Source organism: Hemicordylus capensis, chromosome 2 (assembly GCF_027244095.1).
Source record: "Hemicordylus capensis ecotype Gifberg chromosome 2, rHemCap1.1.pri, whole genome shotgun sequence".
NCBI classification, from domain to species: domain Eukaryota; kingdom Metazoa; phylum Chordata; class Lepidosauria; order Squamata; family Cordylidae; genus Hemicordylus; species Hemicordylus capensis.
Genome location: NC_069658.1, coordinates 247,729,047 through 247,754,617, shown reverse-complemented (window position 1 = coordinate 247,754,617; position 25,571 = coordinate 247,729,047). Strand labels below are relative to the sequence as shown.

At 46.8% G+C, this 25,571-nt stretch overlaps 2 protein-coding genes across 2 annotated transcripts in view; both read left to right on the top strand.

Moving 5' to 3' along the window:
* Window positions 1-13,688, top strand: part of LOC128343929 (zinc finger and SCAN domain-containing protein 2-like) — a 36,036-nt gene extending 22,348 nt beyond the window's left edge. The window contains exons 5-9 of the mRNA XM_053293361.1: window positions 3,870-4,003; window positions 4,191-4,317; window positions 7,789-7,914; window positions 9,637-9,747; window positions 12,083-13,688. Coding sequence (XP_053149336.1) covers window positions 3,870-4,003; window positions 4,191-4,317; window positions 7,789-7,914; window positions 9,637-9,747; window positions 12,083-12,753 — 1,169 coding nt within the window. The 3' untranslated portion in view covers window positions 12,754-13,688. The remainder of the gene's footprint in view (window positions 1-3,869; window positions 4,004-4,190; window positions 4,318-7,788; window positions 7,915-9,636; window positions 9,748-12,082) is intronic.
* A 4,244-nt stretch (window positions 13,689-17,932) lies between these two features.
* LOC128342684 (zinc finger protein 396-like) lies at window positions 17,933-24,651 on the top strand. Its single transcript, XM_053290381.1, has 3 exons — window positions 17,933-18,040; window positions 20,674-21,617; window positions 24,134-24,651. Exons 2-3 carry the CDS (start codon window positions 20,817-20,819, stop codon window positions 24,311-24,313), a joined length of 981 nt encoding a protein of 326 aa, XP_053146356.1. The 5' UTR covers window positions 17,933-18,040; window positions 20,674-20,816; the 3' UTR covers window positions 24,314-24,651.
* Window positions 24,652-25,571: the final 920 nt, after the last annotated feature.

Below are 25,571 nucleotides of genomic sequence, written 5' to 3'. Positions count from 1 at the left end.
CTACAACACCTGGGGCTTTTTAGTTTAGAAAAAATATGACTGCAGGGAGACATGATAGAGGTCTATAAAATCATGCATGGAGTGGAGAAAGTGGATAGAGAGAAATTCTTCTCCCTCTCACAGAACACTAGAACCAGGGGTCATCCCATTACATTGATTGCCAGGAAATCTAGGACCAACAAACGGAAGTACTTTTTCACACAATGCATAATCAACTTGTGGAATTCTCTGCCACAAGATGTGATGACAGCCAACAACCTGGATGGCTTTAAGAGGGGTTTGGATAACTTCATGGAAGAGAGGTCTATCAATGGCTACTAGTCTGAGGGCTATAGGCCGCCTCCAGCCTCAGAGGTAAGATGCCTCTGAGTACCAGTTGCAGGGGAGTAACAGGAGGAGGGAGGGCATGTCCTCAACTCCTGCCTGTGGCTTCCAGCGGCATCTGGTGGACCACTGTGCAAAACAGGATGCTGGATGAGATGGGCCTTGGGCCTGATCCAGCAGGGCTGTTCTTATGCTCCCCCTGCGACTGGTATTCAGAGGCAACTTGCTTCTGAGAGCAAGGCATCTTGCCTCTGAAGTAAGGCTTTTGCAGTGGTCTGCACTATAGAATGCCTTGGAGAGAGATCCACAATAATTGTCTCTACAAGTGTGTTCTTCAACCTCTGCTAAGGTATACCCTTTGTACTCTGCACATGCTCAGGGTCAGCTTGAGCTTAAGTCAGTTATAGAGAAATAGAACTTGGTTCCCACCTGGTCAGAATCCTATCAGCTTGACTAGAGCAGGGCATCTCCAACTTGGATCCCCATATATTGTTGGACTACAACTCCCATCATCCCCAGCCACAATGGCATTGGATGATGGGAGCTGTAGTCCAACCACATCTAGGGACCCAAGATTGGGAACCCCTGGGCTAGAGGATTTCATTATCCAAGTTTCACTCCTCTCTATGATGATGTAAACCTATTCTATATTCTCAGAGGTGAATGGCATTCTGCCCATACCCATCCTTGGAGGTGCACAGGTCCATTAAAACAAAAACAAAAAAACTTGCATCCCCTTGCCTTTCATAGAAAAGGCAGTCTGCACTTGCTCATTGCTTGAACTGAGAGAATACTTGAAAACAAAGTGGCAACCCAGCTCCATCTGATACTGGGGAAGAAGCTTCACCTGATGAATGCTTGCCTGTTATGCAGCTGCTAAAGGCTTCTGATGGGGAGGTTTTTTTTAAAAGCTAGCAATTCTCTTCATCCCGTCTCTCGCTTTTGTCCTGAAGGGTTAAGTTGCTCGAGTCCTTGTTCCTAGAGAGACTGGAATATTTGAGAGGAGGGTCCTGAATTGCGGACCGAATCATTTCATTTCCTCTGCCCTTTTAGTGTAGCAGAAATGCAGCTCCAACTTCCTCACCAACCCCCTCATGCATGCACACACCCACCCACTCCCCTCTTGCACCTGTGACTTACAAGACTTTCCTTCTAATCAATTAGAAGAATCTAAGAATCTGGTGAGTCAGAAACGTATTTGCTGCTACAACAGTTCAAGTAAGGATGTGATTCTAGATGGGCAGAAATCTCAGACAAGAGGCAGGAATTTGAGGGGGAAATGGGCACCACAGGAATAATCAAAGCAGGATCAGGCCAAAGGGCCAGCGTCCTGTTTCCAACAGTAACCAACCAGACATCTCCAGAAAGGCAGGGTACAGGGGCGGTGCTGGCTACTTAAAAGATCTGGGCCTGCAGGCCCACAGCCTCAGCAGCTGCTGAATGCTAATAATTAAACCTTTTCATGCTCTGAAAACCGTCCTGAGCCATTTTTGGAAAGGCAGTATAGAAATCAAACCATCAAACAAAAACAACCAAATAAAGGAATCCCAACACTCTTGATGTCATGAATCACCAGGAGCTTCTTCAGAGAGCGACTTTACCGCAACTTTACTTGGGAGGAGTGTGTGTGTTCATATATTGGCCAGATGTACCCCGAAGTCCTTGCGATACTTCAGAGATGCTTCAAATTCACACATGATTTGGATTTCTCCCTCCATATTGGAACCTAGCCCGATTTATGTCTGAGGTTAAAAAATCCTCCTTTTGCATCAGAGTATCAGTTATGCCCTGATTGCGCAGTAAAAGCTGGCGGTAAACCCGCAGTAAAGCTTGCTTTCTGGAAAAAACCTCCAGGACATCCTTGTTATATCTGCCATGTTTTGGCCAGGGGTGTTGCTAGGGTAGAGGTGCAGCTAGGTAATTGTGTACCCTGGACTTACTGGGCCAACAGGGGGCCCTTTGCAACATAAGCATCCTTTCCATCTACCTACCTATATACATACCTATACCTATACACATACACACCAGCTTTTTGAGAGAGAGAGACACATATGCATACGCACTCATTTTTGCTGGCTTGGTGCACGAGATCTGGCTAATTTCTTTGAAGCTCCATGTGGATATGCACATTTAGACATTATGAAAGCACCTGTAGAATAAACAAAGTGTAATAAGCAAGATCTCAGAAGACACTTGTTTCCTGCTTTTCCACCAGCAACATCTTACAATAGAACATTACATACACAGATAGTAAAAATAAAGCATGTATGTAACCATGCTAGCTGGGGATAAGCAAGAACTTTTTATTCCTTTTGTCTTTAGCCCCATGTTATGCTGTTATCCAAACATCATTGTGGCCTTGAAGCTTATATCATCTCATACCATTATCATCTCATACCATTATATCATTGTATGATACCATTACTGTATATCACACCACAGGAACCATGAATATTGCAATCCCCAAGTTTTTGTGAAAACAGTGGCATTTACCATCATTGTGTCTGCCAACATTTAAATAGCAGTGACAAACACAGATTCAATCCTGCCAGTTAAATTGGCTCACACCACAATATGGTTAGGGAAAGGTTAGAACTTTTTTTTTTTTGGTGGGGGGATATTTTTAGAAGAAATTCTGAATAGGAGACACTTCCAACTGACCAGCAGATACCACATTTTGCATGGACAATCCTGCCACTTAAATTAGCAGAATGCATTACTTTTCATACCACAATATGCTCAGGGAAAGGTTGAAACATTTTGGAAGGGCTATTTTAATAAGAAATTCTGAATCAGACACTTCTCACTGACCTGAAGATATAAATTGTGTATGGGCAGTCCAGCCGCCCTGTTTGAAGCCTGGGAGTGAGAACTAGTCCCAGTAAAAGCAAGTGAGGCAGGGTGAGGGGACACAACACTGAGGCAGGAAGCAACTCATCAGCAGGCATGGCTGGAGTGCGTGGAAGGTATGTGGCGGTGGAAGGAAACAGTCCCGACGAGTGGGGAAGAATGCCACTGCTTTAGCGGGCAGGGAGGAAGAAACACGAAAACAAGCAAATCTCCTCCCATCCCTGTCCCACAGCAGTCAGAATACAGCCCTCCCCCCACCACTACGGTATTGCCTTTCTCCCACCGCTCACCAAAGTGGAAACATTTCACCTCCTCGCTGGGGCTGGCTCCCATCGCCACAGCATTCCTCCCCCCAACTCTGCCTGCACCTGCTGGCTGCTGCAAAAAAGCCAAAGTGGGTGCCACAGAAGTGTGCACAGGCATGGTTGGGAGGCACGACTCATTCTCAGTCGTGCAGGTGAGTAGGCTGTAGCAGCGCCGTATCACACAGGTCAGTGGTGGCCCACCACTTCTCTGCACCTGGGAGGGAATTTGAGGGCCCCAAGGCCCACGGGGGACTGGACTTCTGCCCAGAAGGCTTACCTCTTCTGTCTTCCCATTCCTTTGTAGCAATTCTTGACTTACCTCTTCTGCCCTCTCTATTCCCTTTTGTAGGCTTACCTCTTCTGCCACCTGGTTCCTTTGTAGGAATTCTTGACTTGCCTCTTCTGGTCTAGAAGAGGAGAAGTACTTTCTCAGCCTTACAGTCAGCAGGATGGCATCCCTGACGCCCTCTGGGTCACCCCATCTTCACAATGATGTTGCAACAGCTACTGTGGAGTCAGCACAGGTAGGCAAAGGGTCATTCTCTGCGTAGCTTTCACTCAGAGAACAATGGTTATGGGGCGACTGACCAAAAAAGTTGTTATTATCAGGGTCTGACATGGAGTGGTGGGTGGTTTGCAGTCTGCCAGCTTCCCTTTGCTTCTGTATCAGCGGTGACTTATATGTGGTGGGCCCCTTCTGTCTCCTTTCAGGTGCTGGTGACATTTGAAGAGGTGGCTGTTCACTTCACCAAGGAAGAATGGGCTCTGCTGAATCTAGCCCAAAGAGCCCTCTACAAGGAAGTCATGGTGGAGAATTATGTGAATGTGGCCTCACTGGGTAAGGATCGCTTTGCCCCAAGCTGGCTGGTGCCAAAATGGGAGGGGGGGCGGGTGAACATACGGAAGCATGCAAGTGTGATTTCCTTGTTTTTCATTCTGCATGGATGAGATTCCTTAAGCCAAAGGTTCTCAGTCTTGGATTACAAGTCCCATCATCCCCAGCCACAGTGTCCTTCAGGATTATGGGAGTTGTAGTCCAATGATATCTAGGGATCTAAGTTTGAGAACCTCTGACTTAAACCAAGTGAAGAGGAAGGTTCCATCTCCCATTCTATAAACACTGCCTTTCCTCACCAGGCATTGGAGATATTCCTTGTTCATCTCCTACCACCTAAACTGTGTCTTTTATGAAGCCCCACTTCTTCTCCTGTCCTATTCACAACCAGGAGCCCATGAGGCATGAGAAGGCATCTCAAGAGTGACAGACCCAGCTGTAGTCTGTTAGTTTATCTGTCTACTGGGGATGGGGTCACACTCCCCCTGGAAGGAACAGGTACACAGTCTGGGGATGCTTCTGGATCTGATCCTCTCCCTGGTGTCCCAGGTTGAGGAGGTGGCCAGTGGTGCTTTTTATCAGCTTCAGCTGATACGCCAGCTGCATCCGTTTCTTGAGAGGAACAACTTCTGAACAGTAGTACATCTGCTGGTCACCTCCAGACTTGACTACTGCAATGCGCTCTATGTGGGGCTGCCCTTGTATGTAGTCCGGAAACTACAGTTGTTCCAGAATGCGGCAGCCAGGCAGGTCTCTGGGTCATCAAGGAGAGACCATATTACTCTTGTGTTGAAAGAATTACACTGGCTACCGATAAGTTTCCGGGCAAAATACAAGGTGCTGGTTATAACCTATAAAGCCCTAAACAGCTTAGGCCCTGGGTATTTAAGAAAATGTCTTCTTCACCATGAGCCCCACCGCCTGTTAAGATCATCTGGAGAGGTTCGTCTGCTGTTCCACCAACTTGTTTGGCGACTTACTTAGGGACGGGCCTTCTCCGTTGCTGCTCCTGGACTTTGGAATGTGCTCCTTGTTGAAATAAGAGTCTCCCCATCACTGGCAACTTTTAAAAAGGCACTGAAGACATATTTATTCACCCAGGTTTTTGTTAGATTTATGGTTTAAATTTTTAATGCTGGCTTTAAATGATTTTGATGTTAATGTTTATAATGTTTACATGATTTTAATTGTTTGACTGAGTTTTGATTTTAACTGTTAATTGATTTTAATCATTTTTATTTTTTGTAAACCGCCCTGAGCCGTTTTTGGAGGGGCAGCATATAAATCAAATGAATAAATAAATACCAGGTAGAGTGAGGTGAAGGCTTCAGACAGCTCCAAGTTGGCAAATTGCTCCAACAAGGTTTGGAGCTCAGAGGTGGCTTTATATCCCTCTTGTGCCAGAAATCAGTGGGCTTAAGTGCACTTAATTCTGTGTCAGTTTACACCACGGCTGCCCAACTTTGGCATTTTCCTTAAAAGAAGCCCTATAATTTTGTAGTTGGACGTGTCAAAAGTAACTGACCGGCATGATGCGCAGCACAATGTCTGTTGTGGGTGCTGGTTGTTGTCTGGTTGGCTGGTGCTGCTCTGCATGTGACAGGTAAGGCCCGGTGCTATTGTGCAACTGTTTAAAACTGAATGCCCACATATACACAGGGCTCACTGGCATTGCTAGCGCATGGGAGGCCCGTGTTCACCCCCTGGCGTTTGGCCTACCGGTAGGGTTGCCAACAGTCCTGGATTAGCCGGGATGTCCCGTATTAACAGGGGAAAGTGGTTGTCCTGTCTGGGATGCCATTTCCCCCGTATTTGGGCTCCATGGCTCATGCGCACCATCAGTGGTTTGAGGGAGACACGTTTCCCCTACTTGCAGGGAGCCGCTGTCTGCTCCGCCGAGGACACTGAGCGGACAGGTGAGAAAGGGCTGGGTGGAGCAGTTGCACAGGAGCTGGGCCCCTCTTTTCCAGGCGGCCACCACCTCTGTGGCAGACGTGGGCCATCCTCTAATCCAGGGGCGTAGCAAGGTTGGAGTGGGCCCAGAGACAAGATTTTAAAATGGCCCTCCCTCCTCACTGAAGCTCAGCTCATGAAGTAAAGAAATCTTAAATGAGGCTGAATAGTGGTAACAAAAAGCATAGTAAAATATACCCTATGTGCCACAATAGAACATCATCCTAAATTATTTTTAAAAAGGTTTTGTAAATTGTGGACGATGCAAGTCATTGAATGGTCCTAGAGAAAGACATGCTGTTCTGGTAGCTCCAGGTCTTAACACTCACATCAGTTTTGGAGAATGAATACAACTGAAGGAAGCCTGGGTGGGTGTGCAGCTGCGGGAGTCAGTCCTGTGACTTGCCTCTCGGGGGGCCCCCAAGGCAGTGGGCCCCCAGACAACTGTCTCCCTTTGCCCTATTATAGTTACGCCCCTGCTCTAATCCAATATGCAGTCACAGTGACCTTTGTGTGGGTTCTCCTCTGCCAGGGGCTTCAACCAGCACGGAGGTTAGAAGGGAGCTGTCGCCGCCTGAACTTCGTGGGTCCCTGGCGAGTGGCGATGGATTGGGCCTAAGCAGGCTGGCCCCGCCCTTGCGATGGCCCCGCCCTGAGGTGCCCCACCCCCAGACTTGTGTACTGTATTCAGGCAACACCGGTGGTATGCGCTGCATGGGCATCCTCACTCACCTGCAGTGGTGGGGCCGTGGGGGCCAATTTACTCTCTACCACCGCCATTGTCCTCTCCCTTCTCTCCTCTCCACCTCCTTTTCTTTTCATCTCATCCTCGTTTGCCCATGCTGTTTGCCAGCTGTTTGCCCATGCTGTTTGCAAGCACTTCCTGCTTCCACAGGAAGCGGGAAGTGCTTGTAAGCAGAGGTGCTCTTACTACTAGACTTCGGGGCTGAAGTCTAGGGCCTCGGGGCCGAAGTCCAGGGCGTCCACAGCCCCTTGTGGCCCCCAAATCCTCTTTAGTCTGTCCCAGGTGGTGTGGTCGCCCAGCAGAGCATGATGATGCCTAATTTTCAGGGGAGGGGATCCTCCAAAGTCCAGGGTCACATAACCTAGGTGTACCCCTGCTTGCAAACAGCACGTGGGCAGAAGGAGAGGGAAAGAGGAGGCTGACAGGGAGGGAGGGGAGAGGTGGAAACAAGCAAGTGGGTATAGGCGGCAGGAACAGCCAGGTGGCTAGAGTGGGGGCGGGGGGGGGGATGGACACCTGTGTTGGATGGGCCCCTGCTCTGCTGGCTCCACCCCTGGCAAGGCTACTTATATTAGAAGCAATGCAGGTAGCACTGTGCAAATGTGGGGGTGTAGTTTTAAGTAGCTGCACCACTGCCCACTTGTGCAACACCTCTGGGGCTGTGTGTCATGTGCACAGCAGCGCCATCTGATGGCCAGCACCAGCATTGTGTGCTGCACATCATATCAACCACTGTTTTCTTAATCCTGCTTATGCACATTTCTTTCTGTCCAAAGGAGGATCTGTATTCCCCAAGCCTGACCTCATTTCCTGGTCTAAAAGAAAAGTGCAGTGTTCAAGGCGCCAAGGAAAGAGAAAGGAGCAAAGTATCCAAGGTGCCAAGGAAACAGAGAGACTCACAGGTAGGCAATGAAATACAAAGCATGTTTAGGGTTGCTTGTCAGTTCACCTGAATCTTATTGGTTTGGACAGATTTTCATCTTGCTGTCTGGTTGCCTGAAAAGAGAGATATAAGGCCAGCTAGTACAATGTGTTTTGAGATTTTTAATCCACGAAAGGAACTGAGGTGGATTGCAGCCCATTGGAGAAGGAAACAAATTATAAAACTTTTTGTTCTGCAACTCCATGTTCCAGGTCAGGGCTCAGTCTTAATGAGGTTAATTACCCTCTGGTGTTTCATTCATTGCCTTCTGGTAATATTGTTTCAAATTGCAGTTTTTACTAATATGGAGATTGGGGTATCGACAGCCTCTATTGCATTGCATGGGGACTGAAATTACTATGCACCTGCTGGATCAGACTGAAATTTCACTTGGGGCTCTTCCAGGCAAGATTAAGAGCTGCTGTTCCAAGTGCAGTTTAATTTGGCTTCCACACACAAGACAAACCCATGCTCTGTCTATATACACAGCAGGGTCCTTGTGCAATTTTAGCAGTTCCACTTCCTGGCCGGCTCTTGCATTCTGTAAAGAACCACCATTTGCCAAAAATATAGTAATCAGTTCTTTGCAGAAAACAGGAGCTGATCAGCAGGTGATGCTGCTAAAATCATAGGAAGGCCTTATATAGAGCCAGGCTGTCAGGATGTATAAAAGAACAGATTTCCTGTAAGGCAGTGCTAGAACAGAAAGTGCAAGTCATTGATGATGTAACTCAGATAGAAACTGCTGACAGAGTGAAACTATGCAGAGGTTATGTAACAGATTATGTGAGTGAAACTGAAACTGAATGTGATTGGCTAGGGTCAGTATATATACAGACCCTATGTAAAGAATCCTTTGTCCACTTTGTGACTCACATCACACTGTGTACCTTCTGCTGCAATCTATGTTCCTGTATTATGGGTATCTGACTTCTGAACCGTCCTTGGACTTTGTATCTTGTAAATGTCCTTCAACTTAATACAACTGTGATTCTGCTTGCGTCTCTGAGTGTTTACTAAGACCTTGCTGAGGTCTAGCAACTTTGCTCTTCAACTACTGCGCAGTTCCAACACAGGCCCTTGGTCCATCTAGCTCAGCTTCGGGCAGGGATCTTTCCCAGCCCTACCTGGAGATGCCAGAGAATGAACCTAGGACCTTCTGCATGCAAAAGGGGTGCTTTGCCATTGAACTATGGCCCCATCACAAAAGGGCCCTGAAGTGTGTATGGATTTGTGAGAATTTGCAATGGAAATGGAATTTGCAAGCCTGCTGAAGTGTGTGTGTCCCAAATAAAATTGTGCTTGGAATGTACTTCTTAATGTAATTTGGAAGACCCCCTAGTCCAGCATCCTGTTTCCAGCAGTGGGCAGCAAGATTATTTCCAGAAAACCCACCAGCAGGACATCAAGGCGACAGTTTGTTTGTTCCCCAGCAACTGGCACACAATGGTAGACTGCCTCTGAACCTGGAAGTTCAGTTTAGCAGTCCTACCTAACAGCTGTTGATAGACTTCCCTTCTTCCATGAAGCTGTCTAACCCCTTTGCAAAGCCACCTACGTTAGTGGTCATCTCTGCATCCTGGGGCAGCAAATTCTATACACTATGTGTGAAGAAGTACTTTCTTTTGTAAGTGATTTCCTCCCCTTCTGGACACACATTGATGTCCCACTCACTCCATTTTCTTTCTGCCTGTCCTAAAAGGTGACGAGATAGTATGCAAGGTCAAAGAGGAGAACGTACAGCAGGAAGATTCACTCTTGAAAAAGACCAAGGTTTTACCAGGAAGACCTCGGCAGCCTATTTCCTCTTTGGGTGAGTCTGTGTTTCAAAGGAAAACACGTGGAAATCATGTGTCAATCTGTACCCAGGTAGAGGCACAGAATAATTGAATTGTATACAGTAGTTTGAAGGGGCATAAGAGGTCTTCTAGACTAGGGCTGAGCAGATTTCCAAGAGCTTCCAGGAGTTACTCCTCCCACCCCTTTGTCAGAGCCTTAGGTGCTGCCAGAATCTTTCCCAGACAGCAGGCTTTACTGCAGGTTTTCTGTGAGACTTAGTGAGTTCAAAGTTGCCTCCCAAAAATGATGCAAAAAATGGATTTTTTTTAACCCCGGATATAAATCGGTCTACACTCTAACGCGCGATGAAATACCCGAATTGTGTGTGAAGTGCTTCTCGATAGTTCGCAAGGACTTTGGGGTAAATTTGGCTGATATGTGAATGCATACCCTCCATTTCGGAGGAGATGCGAACTAAAAGCCGGGTGTGAAAAACTTCCTGCATGAAAAAGTGGCTTGGGGAAGCAAAGCGTCACAAAATGGCGGCTTGGGGAGGTTGAACCGGTTGCAAAATGGCAGCTTCTAGAAAAATTTGCATCCATTGAATAAGGGACTTTAACATCAAAACCCTGAATTCCGGGACAATTGTGTTGCAGAACAGGAGGGGAACAAGAGAGGCAGCTTTGTGGGAAAAGAAACTGGGAAGAAATCAATGGGAGACAAAAATCTGAGAAAGGAAATCAAAGCACGCAAAGAGAGAGACTAAAAACGGCGTGGCCATGCCCATCCCATTCAGCCAGCCAATCGGATTTGCAGTATTGGCTGGGAGAGGAGGGAGGGAGAAGCAGGCCCAAAGGCCTGGAGAGCTACTTCAGATCAGCCTGGCCCTCCCGAGTAAGATTGTCAGCATTCCATTGTCGGGATAAGGGACATAGAGGGGGAATATGTGGGGGTAATCAGGGGTCCCTGAGTAGCAGTGCTGTATGTGTTTTAACCACTTTGGACATAAACTATGTGGTTACAACTTAGATTGCTTCTCCTCTGTTTATTGATATAACCATGGTTAGCTGAGTTGTTGTTAGCCAGCAGTGATAGGTTTCACACACGAGTACTATCTAGTAATCATCACTTGCATTATTTTTATGATTCTGACACCTGGAGAATGGTAAGTTAGCCAATCATTGATGGCTGTTAATGTGAATGTCCCCAATATGGGACTGTTGGCAACCCTAGAATATTCTGGGAGGGAGGGAGAAGAGAAAGGAGTCAAAGCTCATGAACATTGCCTTTATTTCATTCTTAGTGAAAATAACTGATTTGATCTAAGCCATAGGTCTAAAATCTAAGCCAAGAGGAGAGCTGGTCTTACATAGGAACATAGGAAACTGCCATATACTGAGTCAGACCATTGGTCTATCTAGCTCAGTATTGTCTTCACAGACTGGCAGCAGCTTCTCCAAGATTGCAGGCAGGAATCTCTCAGCCCTATCTTGGAGAAGCCAGGGAGGGAACTTGAAACCTTCTGCTCTTCCCAGAGTGGCTTCATCCCCTGAGGGGAATATCTTGCAGTGCTCACACAACAAGTCTCCCATTCATATGCAACCAGGGCAGACCCTGCTTAGCTATGGGGACAAATCATGCTTGCTACCACAAGACCAGCTCTCCTCTCTCCTTGTGGTAGCAAGCATGATTTGTCTCCTTAGCTAAGCAAGTTCTGCCCTGGTTGCATACAAAAGGGAGACTAGAAGTGTGAACACTCTAAGATATTCCCCTCAGGGGATGGGGCCACTCTGGGAAGAGCAGAAGGTTCCAAGTTCCCTCCCTGGCTTCTCCAAGATAGGGCTGGAGAAGCACTTTTTTTTTCGTGCGGAAACATATCGGCAGCCTGTTAATCTCAATGCGAGAGCACACACACAGACGCACACTTTATGGGGTACCTGAACTGAACGTTTGCATTAGAAGGGGTACACTTATTTAAAAATGTCAGGATGCCCTGAAACAGGAGAATTGGATGTTGCTTCAGCACTAGCTCTCTCAGACTGAGGCCGTAAATAGCTCTGACCCAGGACTCTTGTCACAGGCTCCTCCCCTATCTTCCAGGAACTGCTCAGGCTTAAAGGGATGGGGAACGTTCCACAGACCTAGGCTTCTCCTATGGCGGGGTGATGCCTCCTTTGGAGAAGGCTGAGGAGTCTTCAGGCATGGAGGGTAAATGCAGTGGTGGGAGGTAGCAAAGGAAGTGGCTCCAAGGGTCCAGGGCCTACTCCCCAGCCTCATCCCCAGAACCCCCTGTGGCCACCACTGACAAGGGTGCCTGCAGGATCAGTTTCATGACCATTTCCTCTCTTTCCCCCCTCTTTGACTGCTAGGTCTAGCATCTCGTCCTTCCGATCTCCAGAGTGTGGGGTATGAGACTGTCTTTGTGAATGTCGCAGATCAGGAAGAATACTCTGGAGACTTGGAAACGGAGAGCTTGCCATTGGGAAGAGCGGGAGAGGAGGGAGAGGCCTCCAGGAACCTCCTTGTGGGGGAGAGGGAAGAGATCTGCATCCAATATGGCAGAATCTACCGATGGAAGTCTTACCTTATGCCGCGCCAAGGGAGCCCGATGGGCGAGAAGTCACACAAGTGTGCCATCTGTGCCAAGCGCTACAGCACCAGATCCATCCTCAAGACCCACCAGAGAATGCACACTGGAGAAAAGCCCTATAAATGCTCCGAGTGTGGGAAGAGTTTCAGACAGCGAACACACCTAAAAATCCACGAGAGAGTTCACACAGGCGAGAAGCCATACACCTGCCCGGAGTGTGGGAAGAGCTTCAGGCACTACACCAGCCTGGTGGTCCACCAAAGGATCCACACGGGAGACAAGCCATATCTGTGCTGTGCATGTGAGAGGAGCTTCTGCGAAAAATCTAACCTCACTAAACACATGAGGACCCATTTGGGAGAGAAACCGTTCAGCTGCACCGCGTGCGGGAAGAACTACAGCAACAGATCAGGCCTCATGAAGCACACGTGGATCCACAAGAGAGAGTGACCTACTCTGCTGTGAACTCAGTGCGTGATCCTGTAATATTAGCATGATGGCAAACTCTGTCATAGGCTGGATGTTGACCGGAGGGGCTCTCAAACATGGATCTGCAGAGTTGTTGGACTACAGTTCCCACCATCCCTAGCCTTCTCAAGAGTGCAGCCTAGACTGTGGAACATCTTGCCACTAGGAAATCCAGCTAGTCCTGCTCAAAGGCAGTTCACATGATCATGAGCTGGGTAGGACGGGGCCCTACCCAGCTTTGGGAGCTGTAGGCACTCTCAGTTTTGGGTCGTGAGTGAGTTAAAAGCTTGGTTGGAGGCGGGGGAAGTGATCGTGGGAAGTGATCGGGCACTGGTTCTGACCACGTCCTACCCAGCATTTTTACCCAGCATATTACCAAGGTAGGAGGAAGCGCCGTAAAAGCCTGTGTCTGCCTCTCACATGACCACTTTCGCCTCCTCCAACTTAGCTTTTCACTCTCATACAACCAAAGATAAGAAGCATGCAGAGCAGCTCCTGACGCATGTCCTACCCAGTTGATAATCATGAGAACAGCCCTAGTGTATGTTTTCAGGCACGAACTGAAGACCTTTTTCTCCAGGGACACCTTTCCGTAACTTTCTGTGATTTTGTTTATTGCTTGTAAATCTGTAAATTTTTAAATTTAATTTGTAAATCTGTTAATTTAATTTGTTGCTAGTATTGCTGCTGCTCTTTCTTAAAGTTTTATTTTTAAAATTCTGGTTCTAAATTACATATTTTTTTCCAACAGAAGTTGTTCACTTCTTTGGTCTTTTCACTTGTTTAATTTTATTAATCTTTTATTTTACATTGTATCAATTGTATTAATGTTGTGAGCTGGCCCGAGCAGTAGTGTACTGGAGGGGCAAGGTATAAATATTTAAAATAAAATAAAATAAAATAAATGTGTGGCTTCATTGTGGAACTGAAAGGCAGGTTAGTAATACTTTTATAAAGAAATCAATGCTAGGCACTTTGTATATCTGTGCCTCCTTTTTAAAAAAAGTTTTATTGAAGTTTTTCATGAAATAACAAAGCTCCTATGGAACATAGGAAGCTGCCTTATTCTGAGGCAGCCCACTGGCCCATCTATCTCAGTACTGTCTACTCTGACTAGCAACAGCTCTCCACAGTTTCAGGCAGGAGTCTTTCTCAGCCCAACCTGGAGATTCCAGAGACTGAAACTGGAACTTTTAACATGCAAAGCAGATGCTCCACCACTGAGCTACAGCCCCATCTAACAAAGGTGGGGGACAAGGGAGGAAAAAGGGGCTGGGATGGGGAAAGGGAAAGGGAAAGAATGCAGGGAGAGAAAGGAATCAAGACAATTATTGGCCAGAGAGAAATGGGAAATTATGCCAATAGATTTAATAGTCTTTCCACAGGTTGGTATGTGACTCTTCTCTCATCAGATGACACTATGGTGCAAGTTCAAATGTAGTCAAGATGGAGAGCTCTTTCATCTATTATTATTGTTATTATTATTATTATTTCTTCGATTTCTATACGGCCCTTCCAAAAATGGCTCAGGGTGGTTTACACAGAGAAATAAGAAATAAATAAATAAGATGGCTCCCTGTCCCCAAAGGGCTCACAATCTAAAAAGAAACACAAGATAGACACCAGCAAAAGTCACTGGAGGTACTGTGCTGGGGGTGGGTAGGGCCAGTTTCTACAAGCAAGAAAATACCCTGTGTGTATCTACTTGGGGATGGGGCCATATCTCAGTGGTAAAGAATCTGCTTTGCATGCAGAAGGTTCCAGGTTCAATCCCAGGCAGCAGGTAGGACTGGGAGAGACTCCTACCTGAAACCCTGAAGAGTCACTGCCAATCAGCATAGACCAGGCCTGGGGGCCAAATCTGGCCCGTGTGGACATTTTTGATGGCCCAGGTAGCCAGCAACAGTGGGAGCCCCAAAATTTGGCATTTGTGTGGGGCTGGAACAGTCACGTGCCCACTGACTGAGCAGGGACAGGACTTATTTTCTGGCTACTATCCTTGGTTAAAATTGTGGGCCCGTGTGGGGAGGGAAGGACCCACAACTAACTAGTAATAACTAATATATATCTTTATAATTAATTTTATTGCCAGCGTGGTGTAGTGGTTAGAGTGCTGGACTAGGACCGGGGAGACCCGAGTTCAAATCCCCATTCAGCCATGAGACTTGCTGGGTGACTCTGGGCCAGTCCCTTCTCTCTCAGCCTAACCTACTTAGGAGAAACATACGTATGTAGTACATTGCTCTGGGCTCCTTGGAGGAAGAACGGGATATAAAATGTAAAAATAATAAAAATAAATAATAATCATCAATGCACTGAAAATGGACTTCGGCCCCTGCCAGGGTGGTTTTGTTTCTGGTCCGCTGGGACGTTTGAGTTGTGCACCCCTGGTGTAGACAATACTGAGCTAGATGGACTAATGGTTTGACTCGGTATAAGGCAGCTTCCTATGTTTCTGGGTACTGAAGGACAGGTGTGAGCTTTCCAGTACTGCAAAATAATATGCTTGCCAACCAGCGGTGCCTGGGAAGAAGCCATGACCAGTGGACCCTGGAGAGATTCCAGACTTTGGACTGGTATACAAGAAGGAATGTGTTGCCATTAAATCTAAAATCTAGATTCCACACCACATTGATGTGAAAAAAAATACTTCTTGCTAAAAAGGAGTTTTCACACGACAGTCCCACGCCCTGTGTTTTAAGAGAGCCTTCAGCAGCGCCAAGGCCGTGGTGTGTGCACATGTTGGCACATTTGCTTCATTTGCATTCCACCTTTCCTCTTAAGTTGGTAAGGATGGCACATGTGGTTCTCACTTGCCAGTATTGGACCGGGGAGACCCGAGTTCAAATCCCCATTCAGCCATGAAATTCCCAGGGTGCCTCTGGGCCAGTCACATCTCTCTCAGCCTAACTTACCTCACAGGGTTGTTGTGAGGACAAACATACACCACTCTGGGCTCCTTGGAGGAAGAGTGGGATAGAAATGTAATAAGTAAATAAATAAATATCCTTACAACAGCCCTGAGGTAGGTGAAGCTGAGAAAAAGTGATTGACCCACAGTTACCCAATGAGCTTCAGGGATGAATAGGGAACCCTGGTACAGTGGTAGTCCAGCTCTCCTCAACTGCAGTCCAACTCACACTATTTGGAGCAGGGCACCGGGCACAGTGGTGCAGTGCTGCAGGGATTGCTAGGGGCGCAGTCCACTACTACTACAATGAATATTTATATACCGGTTTTTAACAGTGACTTTAAATTAACGTCTGAATAGGGCTTGTGTACCTACGTTCATTCTAAAAATAAACCTGTGTACAAACCTCTTCCTACAGAGAGGAAGTGTTCTGCTGGTTCAATACAATGCTTGTGTGCAGATCTGTACTTGTGCGCAGTGCACACTTGTACAAGTGTTGAGATTGTTTGTTTGTTAGTTTAACATATTTTTATACCGCCCCAAACTCACGTCTCTGGGCAGTTTACAACAAAGCAAACAAACAGAAAAAGCTAAAACATGAGTTAAAATAAATGACAACAGAAAACTTAAAACATTAGTTAAAACAAAATAAACAATACAGTACAAGTTAAAACATTACAATGATTTAAATTTTAAAACTACATTTTAAAAGAATGTTAAAATAATATTTAATTAAAAGCCTGGGTGAATAGATGCATCTTTAAAGACTTTTAAAAAGTGGTCAGAGATGGGGAGGCTCTTATTACAGCAGGGAGCGTGTTCCAAAGCATTGGGGCAGCAGCTGAGAAGGCCCGTCCCCAAGTAGCCACTAGAAGAGCCAGTGGCAACTGCAGACGGACCTTTCCTGATGATCTCAGTGGGCAGTGGGGTTAACATAAGAATATAAGAACAGCCCTGCTGGATCAGGCCCAAGGCCCATCTAGTCCAGCATCCTGTTTTACACAGTAGCCCACCAGATGCCGCTGGAAGCCACAGGCAGGAGTTGAGGGCATGCCTTCTCTCCTGCTGTTACTCCCCTGCAACTGGTACTCAGAGGCATCCTGCCTTTGAGGCTGGAGGTGGCCCACAGCCCTCTGACTAGTAGCCATTGATAGACCTCTCCTCCATGAAGTCATCCAAACCCCTCTTAAAGCCATCCAGGTTGTTGGCTGTCACCACATCTTGTGGCAGAGAATTCCACAAGTGGATTATGCGTTGTGTGAAAAAGTACCTCCATTTGTTGGTCCTAAATTTCCTGGCAATCAGTTTCATGGGATGACCCCTGGTTCTTCTGTTATGTGAGAAGGAGAAGAATTTCTCTCTCTCCACTTTCTCCACACCATGCATGGTTTTATAGACCTCGTATCATGTCTCCCCGCAGTTGTCTTTTTTCTAAACTTAAAAGCCCCAGGTGTTGTAGCCATTGCTGACACAGATCCTGCTGGTGGGGACCAGGGACAGAGTCTTCTCGTTAGGAACGGCCATCTTTGCAATGCCCTCCCCTCCCTTCATCTGTCTCCTTACTTGATTAGTTTTTAAAAGAATCTGAAAACCTCCTTTTAAAAATAGCACACAGGACTAAAACTGACTAAAGCCATTTTTAAAATGCTTGTTTCTCTTCCTGTCATTCTGTTGTAAGGTTTGTTTTAATATTGTTTTCTTGTTTGTAACGTTCTTTTATTGTAAGCTGCCCCTAGCAGCAGGGTTCTGGCTAAGCAGAACAGAAATGTTTTCATTAAATGAAATACAATAAAATACAGGGTGCTGTCATAGGAAGCGGCCTTATACTGAATTGGACCACCATTCAGTCCAGTATTGTCTACACGCCACAAAATATCATGAAACACAATTATAAGTACATAATTAAACTTTAAAGAAATTCCGATTCCAAAAACAGACAGTACAAGAAGGGGGGCTATCCTATGGGGGCCATGAATCATCAGAGTCACAATTCACTGGCCCCAAACCCAGACAAAAAGGACACTATTTAAACGTCTGCAAAATACCAGGAGAGAGAGATAGTGTAGATATAAATACATAGACATAGAGAGATAGAGACAGATGGTTCTGTTTTTCTCTCCTGGCAAGAAAATAGAAATAATCACCTCTTGCCTTTGCGGTTTCAAAGGGAGGTGTTTGTCTTTGAAGGGTTACACTGAACGAGTCTGAGTCCAGATGACTAGAGAGGCTCTTTGGGAGGAAGGCATGAATGAGTCGTGAAAGTCACTTCCTGCCACTCCTCTTGTGGGAAAGTTGCCTTTGAATTTCCAACGCGCGAGCGGGTAGTACGCACCAGTGGCTGGGCTAGCTGGGCATCGGGTGAGTGCTGCCTGATTGTAGCGGGGCCGGGGCAGAAGATTGGGGAAGGCCAGACTTGGACGAGCCTGGGTAGGGTGGGTGGCCAAAGCTCCAGCAGGATGGGCGCTGAGACCGGACCACATCCACATGTTACATGACTGCAGTCCTGGGTTTGGAGAGTACGCTCAAGCTGCCGTCATCTTGGCCCTTTGATTAATGTGCCTGTACGACGGCTGTGAGCCCAGGCAGCTAAGAATGGACCCTCCATGTTCAGGGGCAGTGTACCGCTGCATTCCCGTTTCTGGGGGATATGCAGTCCAAAGAGGAGGGTTGTTGCATTCCTGCTTGTGAGCTTCGAGGAAACTTCCGGACTGGTACGCCAGTGCTGAAGACAGGATGCTGGGCTGGATGGCTCCTTGGGTCTGATCATTACCTCTTATGAAATTGTTTAGAACTAGCGTGATGTAGGTCAGTGTTGGACTGGGAGTGGGACCAGGGAATCCTGGATTTAAAGCCCCACTTGGCCCACTTTGGGCCAGTCATTCTCTGTCAGTCTAAGGAAGAACATGTACACCACCCTGAGCTTCTTGCAGGAAAGGTGGGATAATGCAATAAACAAACGAACAAATGGAGCATTCATGGAGGAGAAAGATATCAATGCCTATCAGCAATTAAGCTAAATGGAACCTCCAGATGCAATGGCAGTGTATCTCTGGATGTCAGTTCTGACTGAAGGCAGGCAAGATAAGAGAGAGGGTTGTTGCTTTTTATGCACTCCTGGAGGCATCTGGCTAGGAACACAGGAAGCTGCCAAATCAGACCATTGGTCTATCTAGCTCAGTATTGTCTACACTGACTGGCAGCAACTCTCCAGGGTTTCAGGCAGGAACAGAGAGATGCATGGTCTGATCTGGAAGGCGCTCTCTCTCTCTCTCTCTCTCTCTCTCTCTCTCTCTATATATATATATATAAAATGGGGGAGGGAAGTTTAAAAAAACACACCTTAGACTACACAGATCCTTTTAGATCCTCATGATTTATATATGAAGACCCTCTCCCCATCCCAAACTGACCAAAACTCACATCTTACCATATGGTCCATGGACAAGGATATGAGCTTTGATTTGAGGGGCCTGCACCCAGATTCACTTTTTAAATGAATTCATGTACAGCAGTGTTCCCTCTGACAAGGATTCCCAAATGTTGCTGACAACAACTCCCAGAATCCCCAACTGCAATGGCTTTTGCTTGGGGATTATGGGAGTTGTAAATAACATCTGGGAATCCCTGTTAGAGGGAACAATGATGTACAGCCATTCTCACAAAACATTGACTTCTGTACCAACACCTGTGCACATGTGCAATGTACTATCTGAATAGTGCTAATGTGTGAACTGCTGCACACAGTTTGCACTGCATTAAGCATCATGTGGGGATAGGGCTTATCAAGAAGCTGTTGTCTACTGAGTCAGACCATTGATTCATCTTTCTCAGTGCTGCCTACTCTAACTGGCAGGAGCTCTCCGGGGAATTTTTCACACAGGAATGTTTCTCAGCTCTACCTGGAAATAGCAGAGATCGAACCTGGGACTTCCTGCATGCTAAGATGTAGCTCATCTACCACTGAGCTACAGCCTCATCCAATTGTACATATGTATATAACAGAGCCAGCGTGGTGTAGTGGTTAGAGTGCTGGACTAGGACCGGGGAGACCCGAGTTCAAATCCCCATTCAGCCTCAATACTAGCTGGGTGACTCTGGGCCAGTCACTTCTCTCTCAGCCTAACCTACTTCACAGGGTTGTTGTGAAAGAGGAACTTGAGTATGTAGTACACCGCTCTGGGCTCCTTGGAGGAAGAGCAGGATATAAATATAATAATAATAATAATAATAATTAATAACTTTTCATATGTGAACATATGGAAGTTTGTTCTGCTGAGTCAGACCACTGGAGTCCCTCTAGAGCCCTATTCAGACATTATATCGTACATGAGCTCAAGCATCCATACACATGCACAGGTTCTTCTGTGACTGACTACATGCATTTGCTTTGAAAGTGGACCTGGGTAGAGGCCCCCTCAAATGCAGGGTGTTGATAGAAAGTGTACAACTGTATGTGAATTACTGTACATGTATACAGATCCATACACCAATTGTACATGTGTTGAACAAAATAGGCCCATTCACATGGTATGTTCAACACCTGTACGAGTGTACAGTGCACACAGGTACACAGGTACAGTCATTCACACGTTATATTGAACAGCAGTACACTTCCTATTTGTACCATGCATTTGAGGGGCCTGTACCCAGGTTCATTTTTAACATTAACCTGGCAGGCAGGCAGGCAGGCACAATCATTCACACATGTGGAGTGTACAGACATCTGTACACTTGTTCAGCATAATGTCTCAGTGGGTCTAATGCCAGTATTGTCTATTGGTAGCAGCTCTCCAAGGTTTCAGGCAGGGACCTTACCCAGTCCTATATGAAAATACCAGGGATATTGAACCTGCTACCTTCTGAATGCAAAGCGGTGCTACAGCCTGTTCCCTTGTGACTTTTACACATAGGAAAATTCTAGAAAGCCATTCTTTATTGTAGGAACTTCGACTGCCTGTGGCCTCTTATATTCTCTCTGATTCATCACATAGGCTGAAGCCTCCGTCGCTAGGAAAATTGGCTGGCAAAACAGCTGGGAGCACCAGATCTTGGTGGTATCGTTATGAGACAACCAGTGATCGCGAGAGATTGACCAATAGCTCCTGAGGCAGCCTCATTTGGCTGGAGAGGGAAAATGGCGACAAGGCACAGAGAGGCACCAGCGCTAGGCCTCAGCCTGGAAGCTACACGACAACAGGGCTTGAAGAGGCAGGAACTAGTCTCAACAGGCCCTGCACTAAAGAAGGGAACTGGCGAAGGCCATCCCATTGTCCAGGTTGGGGATATTGGGGAATTCTGGGATGGAAGTCCAGCGGAGGACGTTAAAGGGGAACCCAACGAGGGGCTGCTGCAGCGCTGGGAAACCCAGTGGCAGCACTTCCTGAAGACGTTGGAGACCCCTTACTCAGAAGAGAGCAAGGCAGAGCTGCCCACCCCAAGTGGTGACTCCCGGGCTGTCCTCTCTGCCTTCAAGGGGGCACCTGATGCCAGTCAACAGCCTAGAGAGAAGAAGGTCCTCCAGCTCTTGCTTGACTTCACTAAGGAGGCCCATCGGCCTGCTGACATCACCTTGGCCAAGGACAAGGTAGACTGCAGGGAAGTGAAGGAGGAAGTCTCCAATGAGGAAAAATATGAAGAAGTTATCCTGGGTGAGGGCGCCGTCGGCTTGGATGCAGAGCGCCAGTGCTTCAGGCGGTTCTGCTACCAGGAGGCCGAGGGGCCTGGGGAGGTCTGTAGGGTGCTCCGGAAGCTTTGTTGTCGGTGGCTGCATCCAGAGAGACACACCAAGGAGCAGATCCTGGAGCTGGTGATCCTGGAGCAGTTCCTGACCGTCCTGCCCCAAGAAATGCAGAGCTGGGTGCAGAAACACGATCCGGAGACCTGTTCTCAGGCAGTGGCTTTGGCGGAGGATTTTCTACTAAGGCAGGAACAAGAGGTGAGAGCATTCATCCTGTTACGGGTATGATAAGGTATGGTTTTCTTCCCCATTGTGCACATCTGTATAGGGAATGGAAGCTAAGAAAGTCACTCTCTGCCTGTTGTCTGCCTCTGTTAGATTAGTTCGCTCTCCAAATCTTTAATGTCTGAATTAATTTTACCATTTAATTTAATTTCCTGCATTTAATTTTGCTGTCCCCCAATTACTATTGTATTGTATTGTATTGTATTGTATTGTATTGTATTGTATTGACATTTACATTTCTGTACCGCCCTCCGTCCTAGGATCCCAGGGCAGTGAACAATAAATTAAAAATAGCAGATAAAACAATCACCAAAAGATCACTAAAATGTTCTAAAAATAACAAACAGCTACAATCAAGGGAAAACACAGGGGAGTTACTCATTAACCCAGGCCTTGACAAATTTTCTTTGGATCTAGGTGCCAGCCCCCAAATGGCCAGATTGGACATTTGAGAAAATTACCAGATTTAGTGATGGACATTGTGGAGAGGGAGGGTAAATAGCCTTCTGTTTATCCCGTTTACAACTAATATGCTTAGAACAGAAACAGGGCTACCTGGGACAAAGAAAGGTTTTCATTAAATAATTCTACCTCTGAATATCCTAGTCTAGGCACCACAGTTAAATGGTGGTCTAGTAGTCTAGACCACCATGGTGGTCTGTAGTCTAGGCGCCACAGTTAAATTTCTAGGTGCCATGGCTCCCTGGCACCTGGGGTTTGTCAAGCCCTACTTTAACCAACAACCTAATTAAAAAGGGCAGTCTTCAGTCACCTCCAAAAGTGAGGGAGCCATGTGGATTTCATCTAAGAGTGAGTTCCAAGGCCCTGTACAGCCTTCTCCATTATATAAAAATCCAATATGAAAGCTGCTTTCCTCCTAAATCAGAGAGTTTTTTTCCTCTCTTGCCCATAAAACAAGAAATGAAGTGGTGGTATAAATTCAATGGTGGTTTAAATAAAAAGACAAATGAAATCATGTATTACTTTGTAAAAGAGAAATTAATTTATGGAACTCACCACCACAGGATTTGGTGATGGCCGTTGACAAAGATGGCTTTGACAGTGGGGTTTAGACAACGTTCCTGGAAGAGAGGTCTATCAATAGCTAAATGGGACATTCACAGTCAGAGGCAGTATATCTCTGAATACCAGTTGCTGGAGGGTGGGAGAGAATGCTTTGCTGTCATCGTGGCCTTCTAGTGGGATCTGGCTGACCACTGTCGGAAACAGTAAGACAGATGTTCCTTTGGCCTGCTCCAGCAGGGCTTTTTGTAATGTTCTTATTTCTGCTGAAGGAATTTGAATCATGGTGGCTTTAATAAAATAAACCCTCTTTGTAGGAAGGTTCCACTGAACTTTATTTAATAATAATATATCATAATTTTACCTATACCTAATATTGTCCTTTTGGAGCCTAGTGCTGCCTGGGGAGGTGCTGGGAGAAGAGTTAGCGGCAGGAATCAGCAAATGGGGAAGGGTGAGCCTTTTGCTCCTGCCAAGGTTCCCCTAGAAATGTTCCCCCTCCAGCTTAGCCACATTACCCCCATGGGTTGGTGGTGGTAGTACTAGTAGTGGTAGTGGGTGGTAGTAATAATAATAATTAATAAATACAAACATTTATACACCACTTTTTAACAAACACCTAATGGCACAGTGGGGAAATGACTTGACTAGCAAGCCAGAGGTTGCCGGTTTGAGTCCCCGCTGGTATGTTTCCGAGACTATAGGAAACACCTATATCGGGCAGCTGCGATATCGGAAGATGCTGAAAGGCATCATCTCATACTGTGCGGGAGATGGCAATGGTAAACCACTCCTGTAGTCTACCAAAGACAACCACAAGGCTCTGTGGGCGCCAGGAGTCGACACCGACTCAACGGCACACTTTACCTTTAACAAACAAATTATCCAAAGAAGTACCTCCATGTTTGCTGGGGGTTGTTATGGTGGTGGTTATTAGTACAAATACTTATACACCTTGAACACAAAAGTAGTTCTCAGAGTGGTTTATATAGAAAAGTAAAATAAAACGAAGAGATTGTTCCTCATCAAAAAGGTGCTCACCATCTAAAAAGAGACACAAGGGAGACCCCAGCCACAACCACGGAGAGGGATGCTATCCTGTGCCGAACAGGGGAGTTGCTCTCCCCCTGCTAAAGACAAGGCAGCCACCACATGAAAAAGTGCCTCTTCGCTCCGTCAGCTGGGGTGATTCCCAAACCGTATGCCCCAAGAAGGCCTGAAGATGGCTCCCTGTTGCAAAAGGGCTCCCACTCTAAAAAGAAATGTGAGGGAGAGACCACCAGCAACAGACAGTGGGAGGGATGCTATCCTGGGCTGGATAAGGACGGTTGCTCTCCCCCAGCAAGGGGGGGGGTGGTAAGAGAGCCACCACTTGAAAGAGGTGCTTTTGGTGTCATGCTTTTGGTGCCCTGACTCTTCCGGTTATCTTCATTCTTCCCTGAATGGCACCTTTGCTCTTGTTTCAGGTGCCCGTGCAATTCGAGGAGGAGGGGAAGGAGGCTGGTTTCTCCAGAGCAGAATGGGCGCCATCAGACTGTCCGGAATGGCTGCTCTTCAGAGAGATCAAGGAGGAGGAGGAGGAGGAGGAGGGCCATGCTACCTCACTGGGTCAAGGCAAGAGTTTCGTCTCGTCTTCTCCAGGCTAAACATACCCAGCCCCTTCAACCGTTCCTGACAGGTCTTGATTTCCCGATCCCTCCCCACCTTTGTTGACCTCCTCAGAACCTGTTCCAGTTGATCAGGATCCTTCCTAAACTGTAGTGTCCAGAACAGGGACGCAGTATTCCAAGTGAGTTCTGACCAGCACCCAATAGAATCTCTGGGTTCAGAGGCAGTCTAGCTCTGAATGCCAGGTGTTGGGGGACAATCAAGCTTGTAGAGTTTCCTGGAAACATCTGGTTGTCTGCGCTTGAAAACTAGACTGGACCTTTAAACTGATCCAGCAGAACTGATCTTGTGTTCTAATAAAGCTTTCTTATTATTTAGACATTTTGACCCCGATAGTTAAGAGTAGAGGCCGGCATGATGGGCAGCTGTCCCATCTCTGGAATGCCGTACATCGCAGCAGAGATGGGACTGTAGCTCAGTGGTAGCGTATCTGCTTCGCATGCATTCCATAGCATCTCAGGTGGGACTTCGGAGATTTTATTTTTTTAACCTTTTTATATTCCGCTCTTCCTCCAAGGAGCCCAGAGCGGTGTACTACATACTTAGGTTTCTCCTCACAACTACCCTGTGAAATAGGTGAGGCTGAGAGAGAAGTGACTGGGCCAGAGTCACCCAGCAAATATCATGGCTGAATGGGGATTTGAACTCAGATCTCCCCAGTCCTAGTCCAGCACTCTAACCACTACACTACGCTGGCTCTCTTCCAGGAATTTTCAGGAATTCCTTCCTGAAATCCTGGAGAGCTGCTGCCAGTCAGCGTAGACAGTACTGAACTAGATGGGCCAATGCTCTAACCCTGTAGGCAGCAGCTTCTTATGTTTCTAGAGTCATTGAGATACTGCACATCATGTTGGTGACTATCCCTATGTACAGAGGTAGTTTCTCAGTGCAAGATTTTGGGGACAAACAGTAGGAAGAACGATAGCCCTTGTACACAGGTTGTGAGGCATCTGATTGGCTACTGTGAGAAACAGGATGGTGAACTAGATGAAACTTCAGACCAATCTCTTCCTTGCTCCCGTTTTGCTCATCCATGATTTGACCTGGTTTAAAGTTATTTTTCTCCCTGGCGCAGGGAATAGGAACATAACATAAGAAAATAAGAACAGACCTGCTGCATCAGGCCCAAGGCCCATCTAGTCCAGCATCCTGTTTTGCACAGTGGCCCACCAGATGCCGCTGGAAGCCACAGACAGGAGTTGAGGGCGTGCCCTCTCTCCTGCCATTACTCCCTTT

Coding starts and splice junctions, on each gene's coding strand:
- LOC128342684 (XM_053290381.1), top strand. CDS start 20,817: ATGGCGACAAGGCACAGAGAGGCACCAGCGCTAGGCCTCAGCCTGGAA. Junction 21,618..24,133: donor TACTAAGGCAGGAACAAGAG/GTGAGAGCATTC, acceptor CTCTTGTTTCAG/GTGCCCGTGCAATTCGAGGA.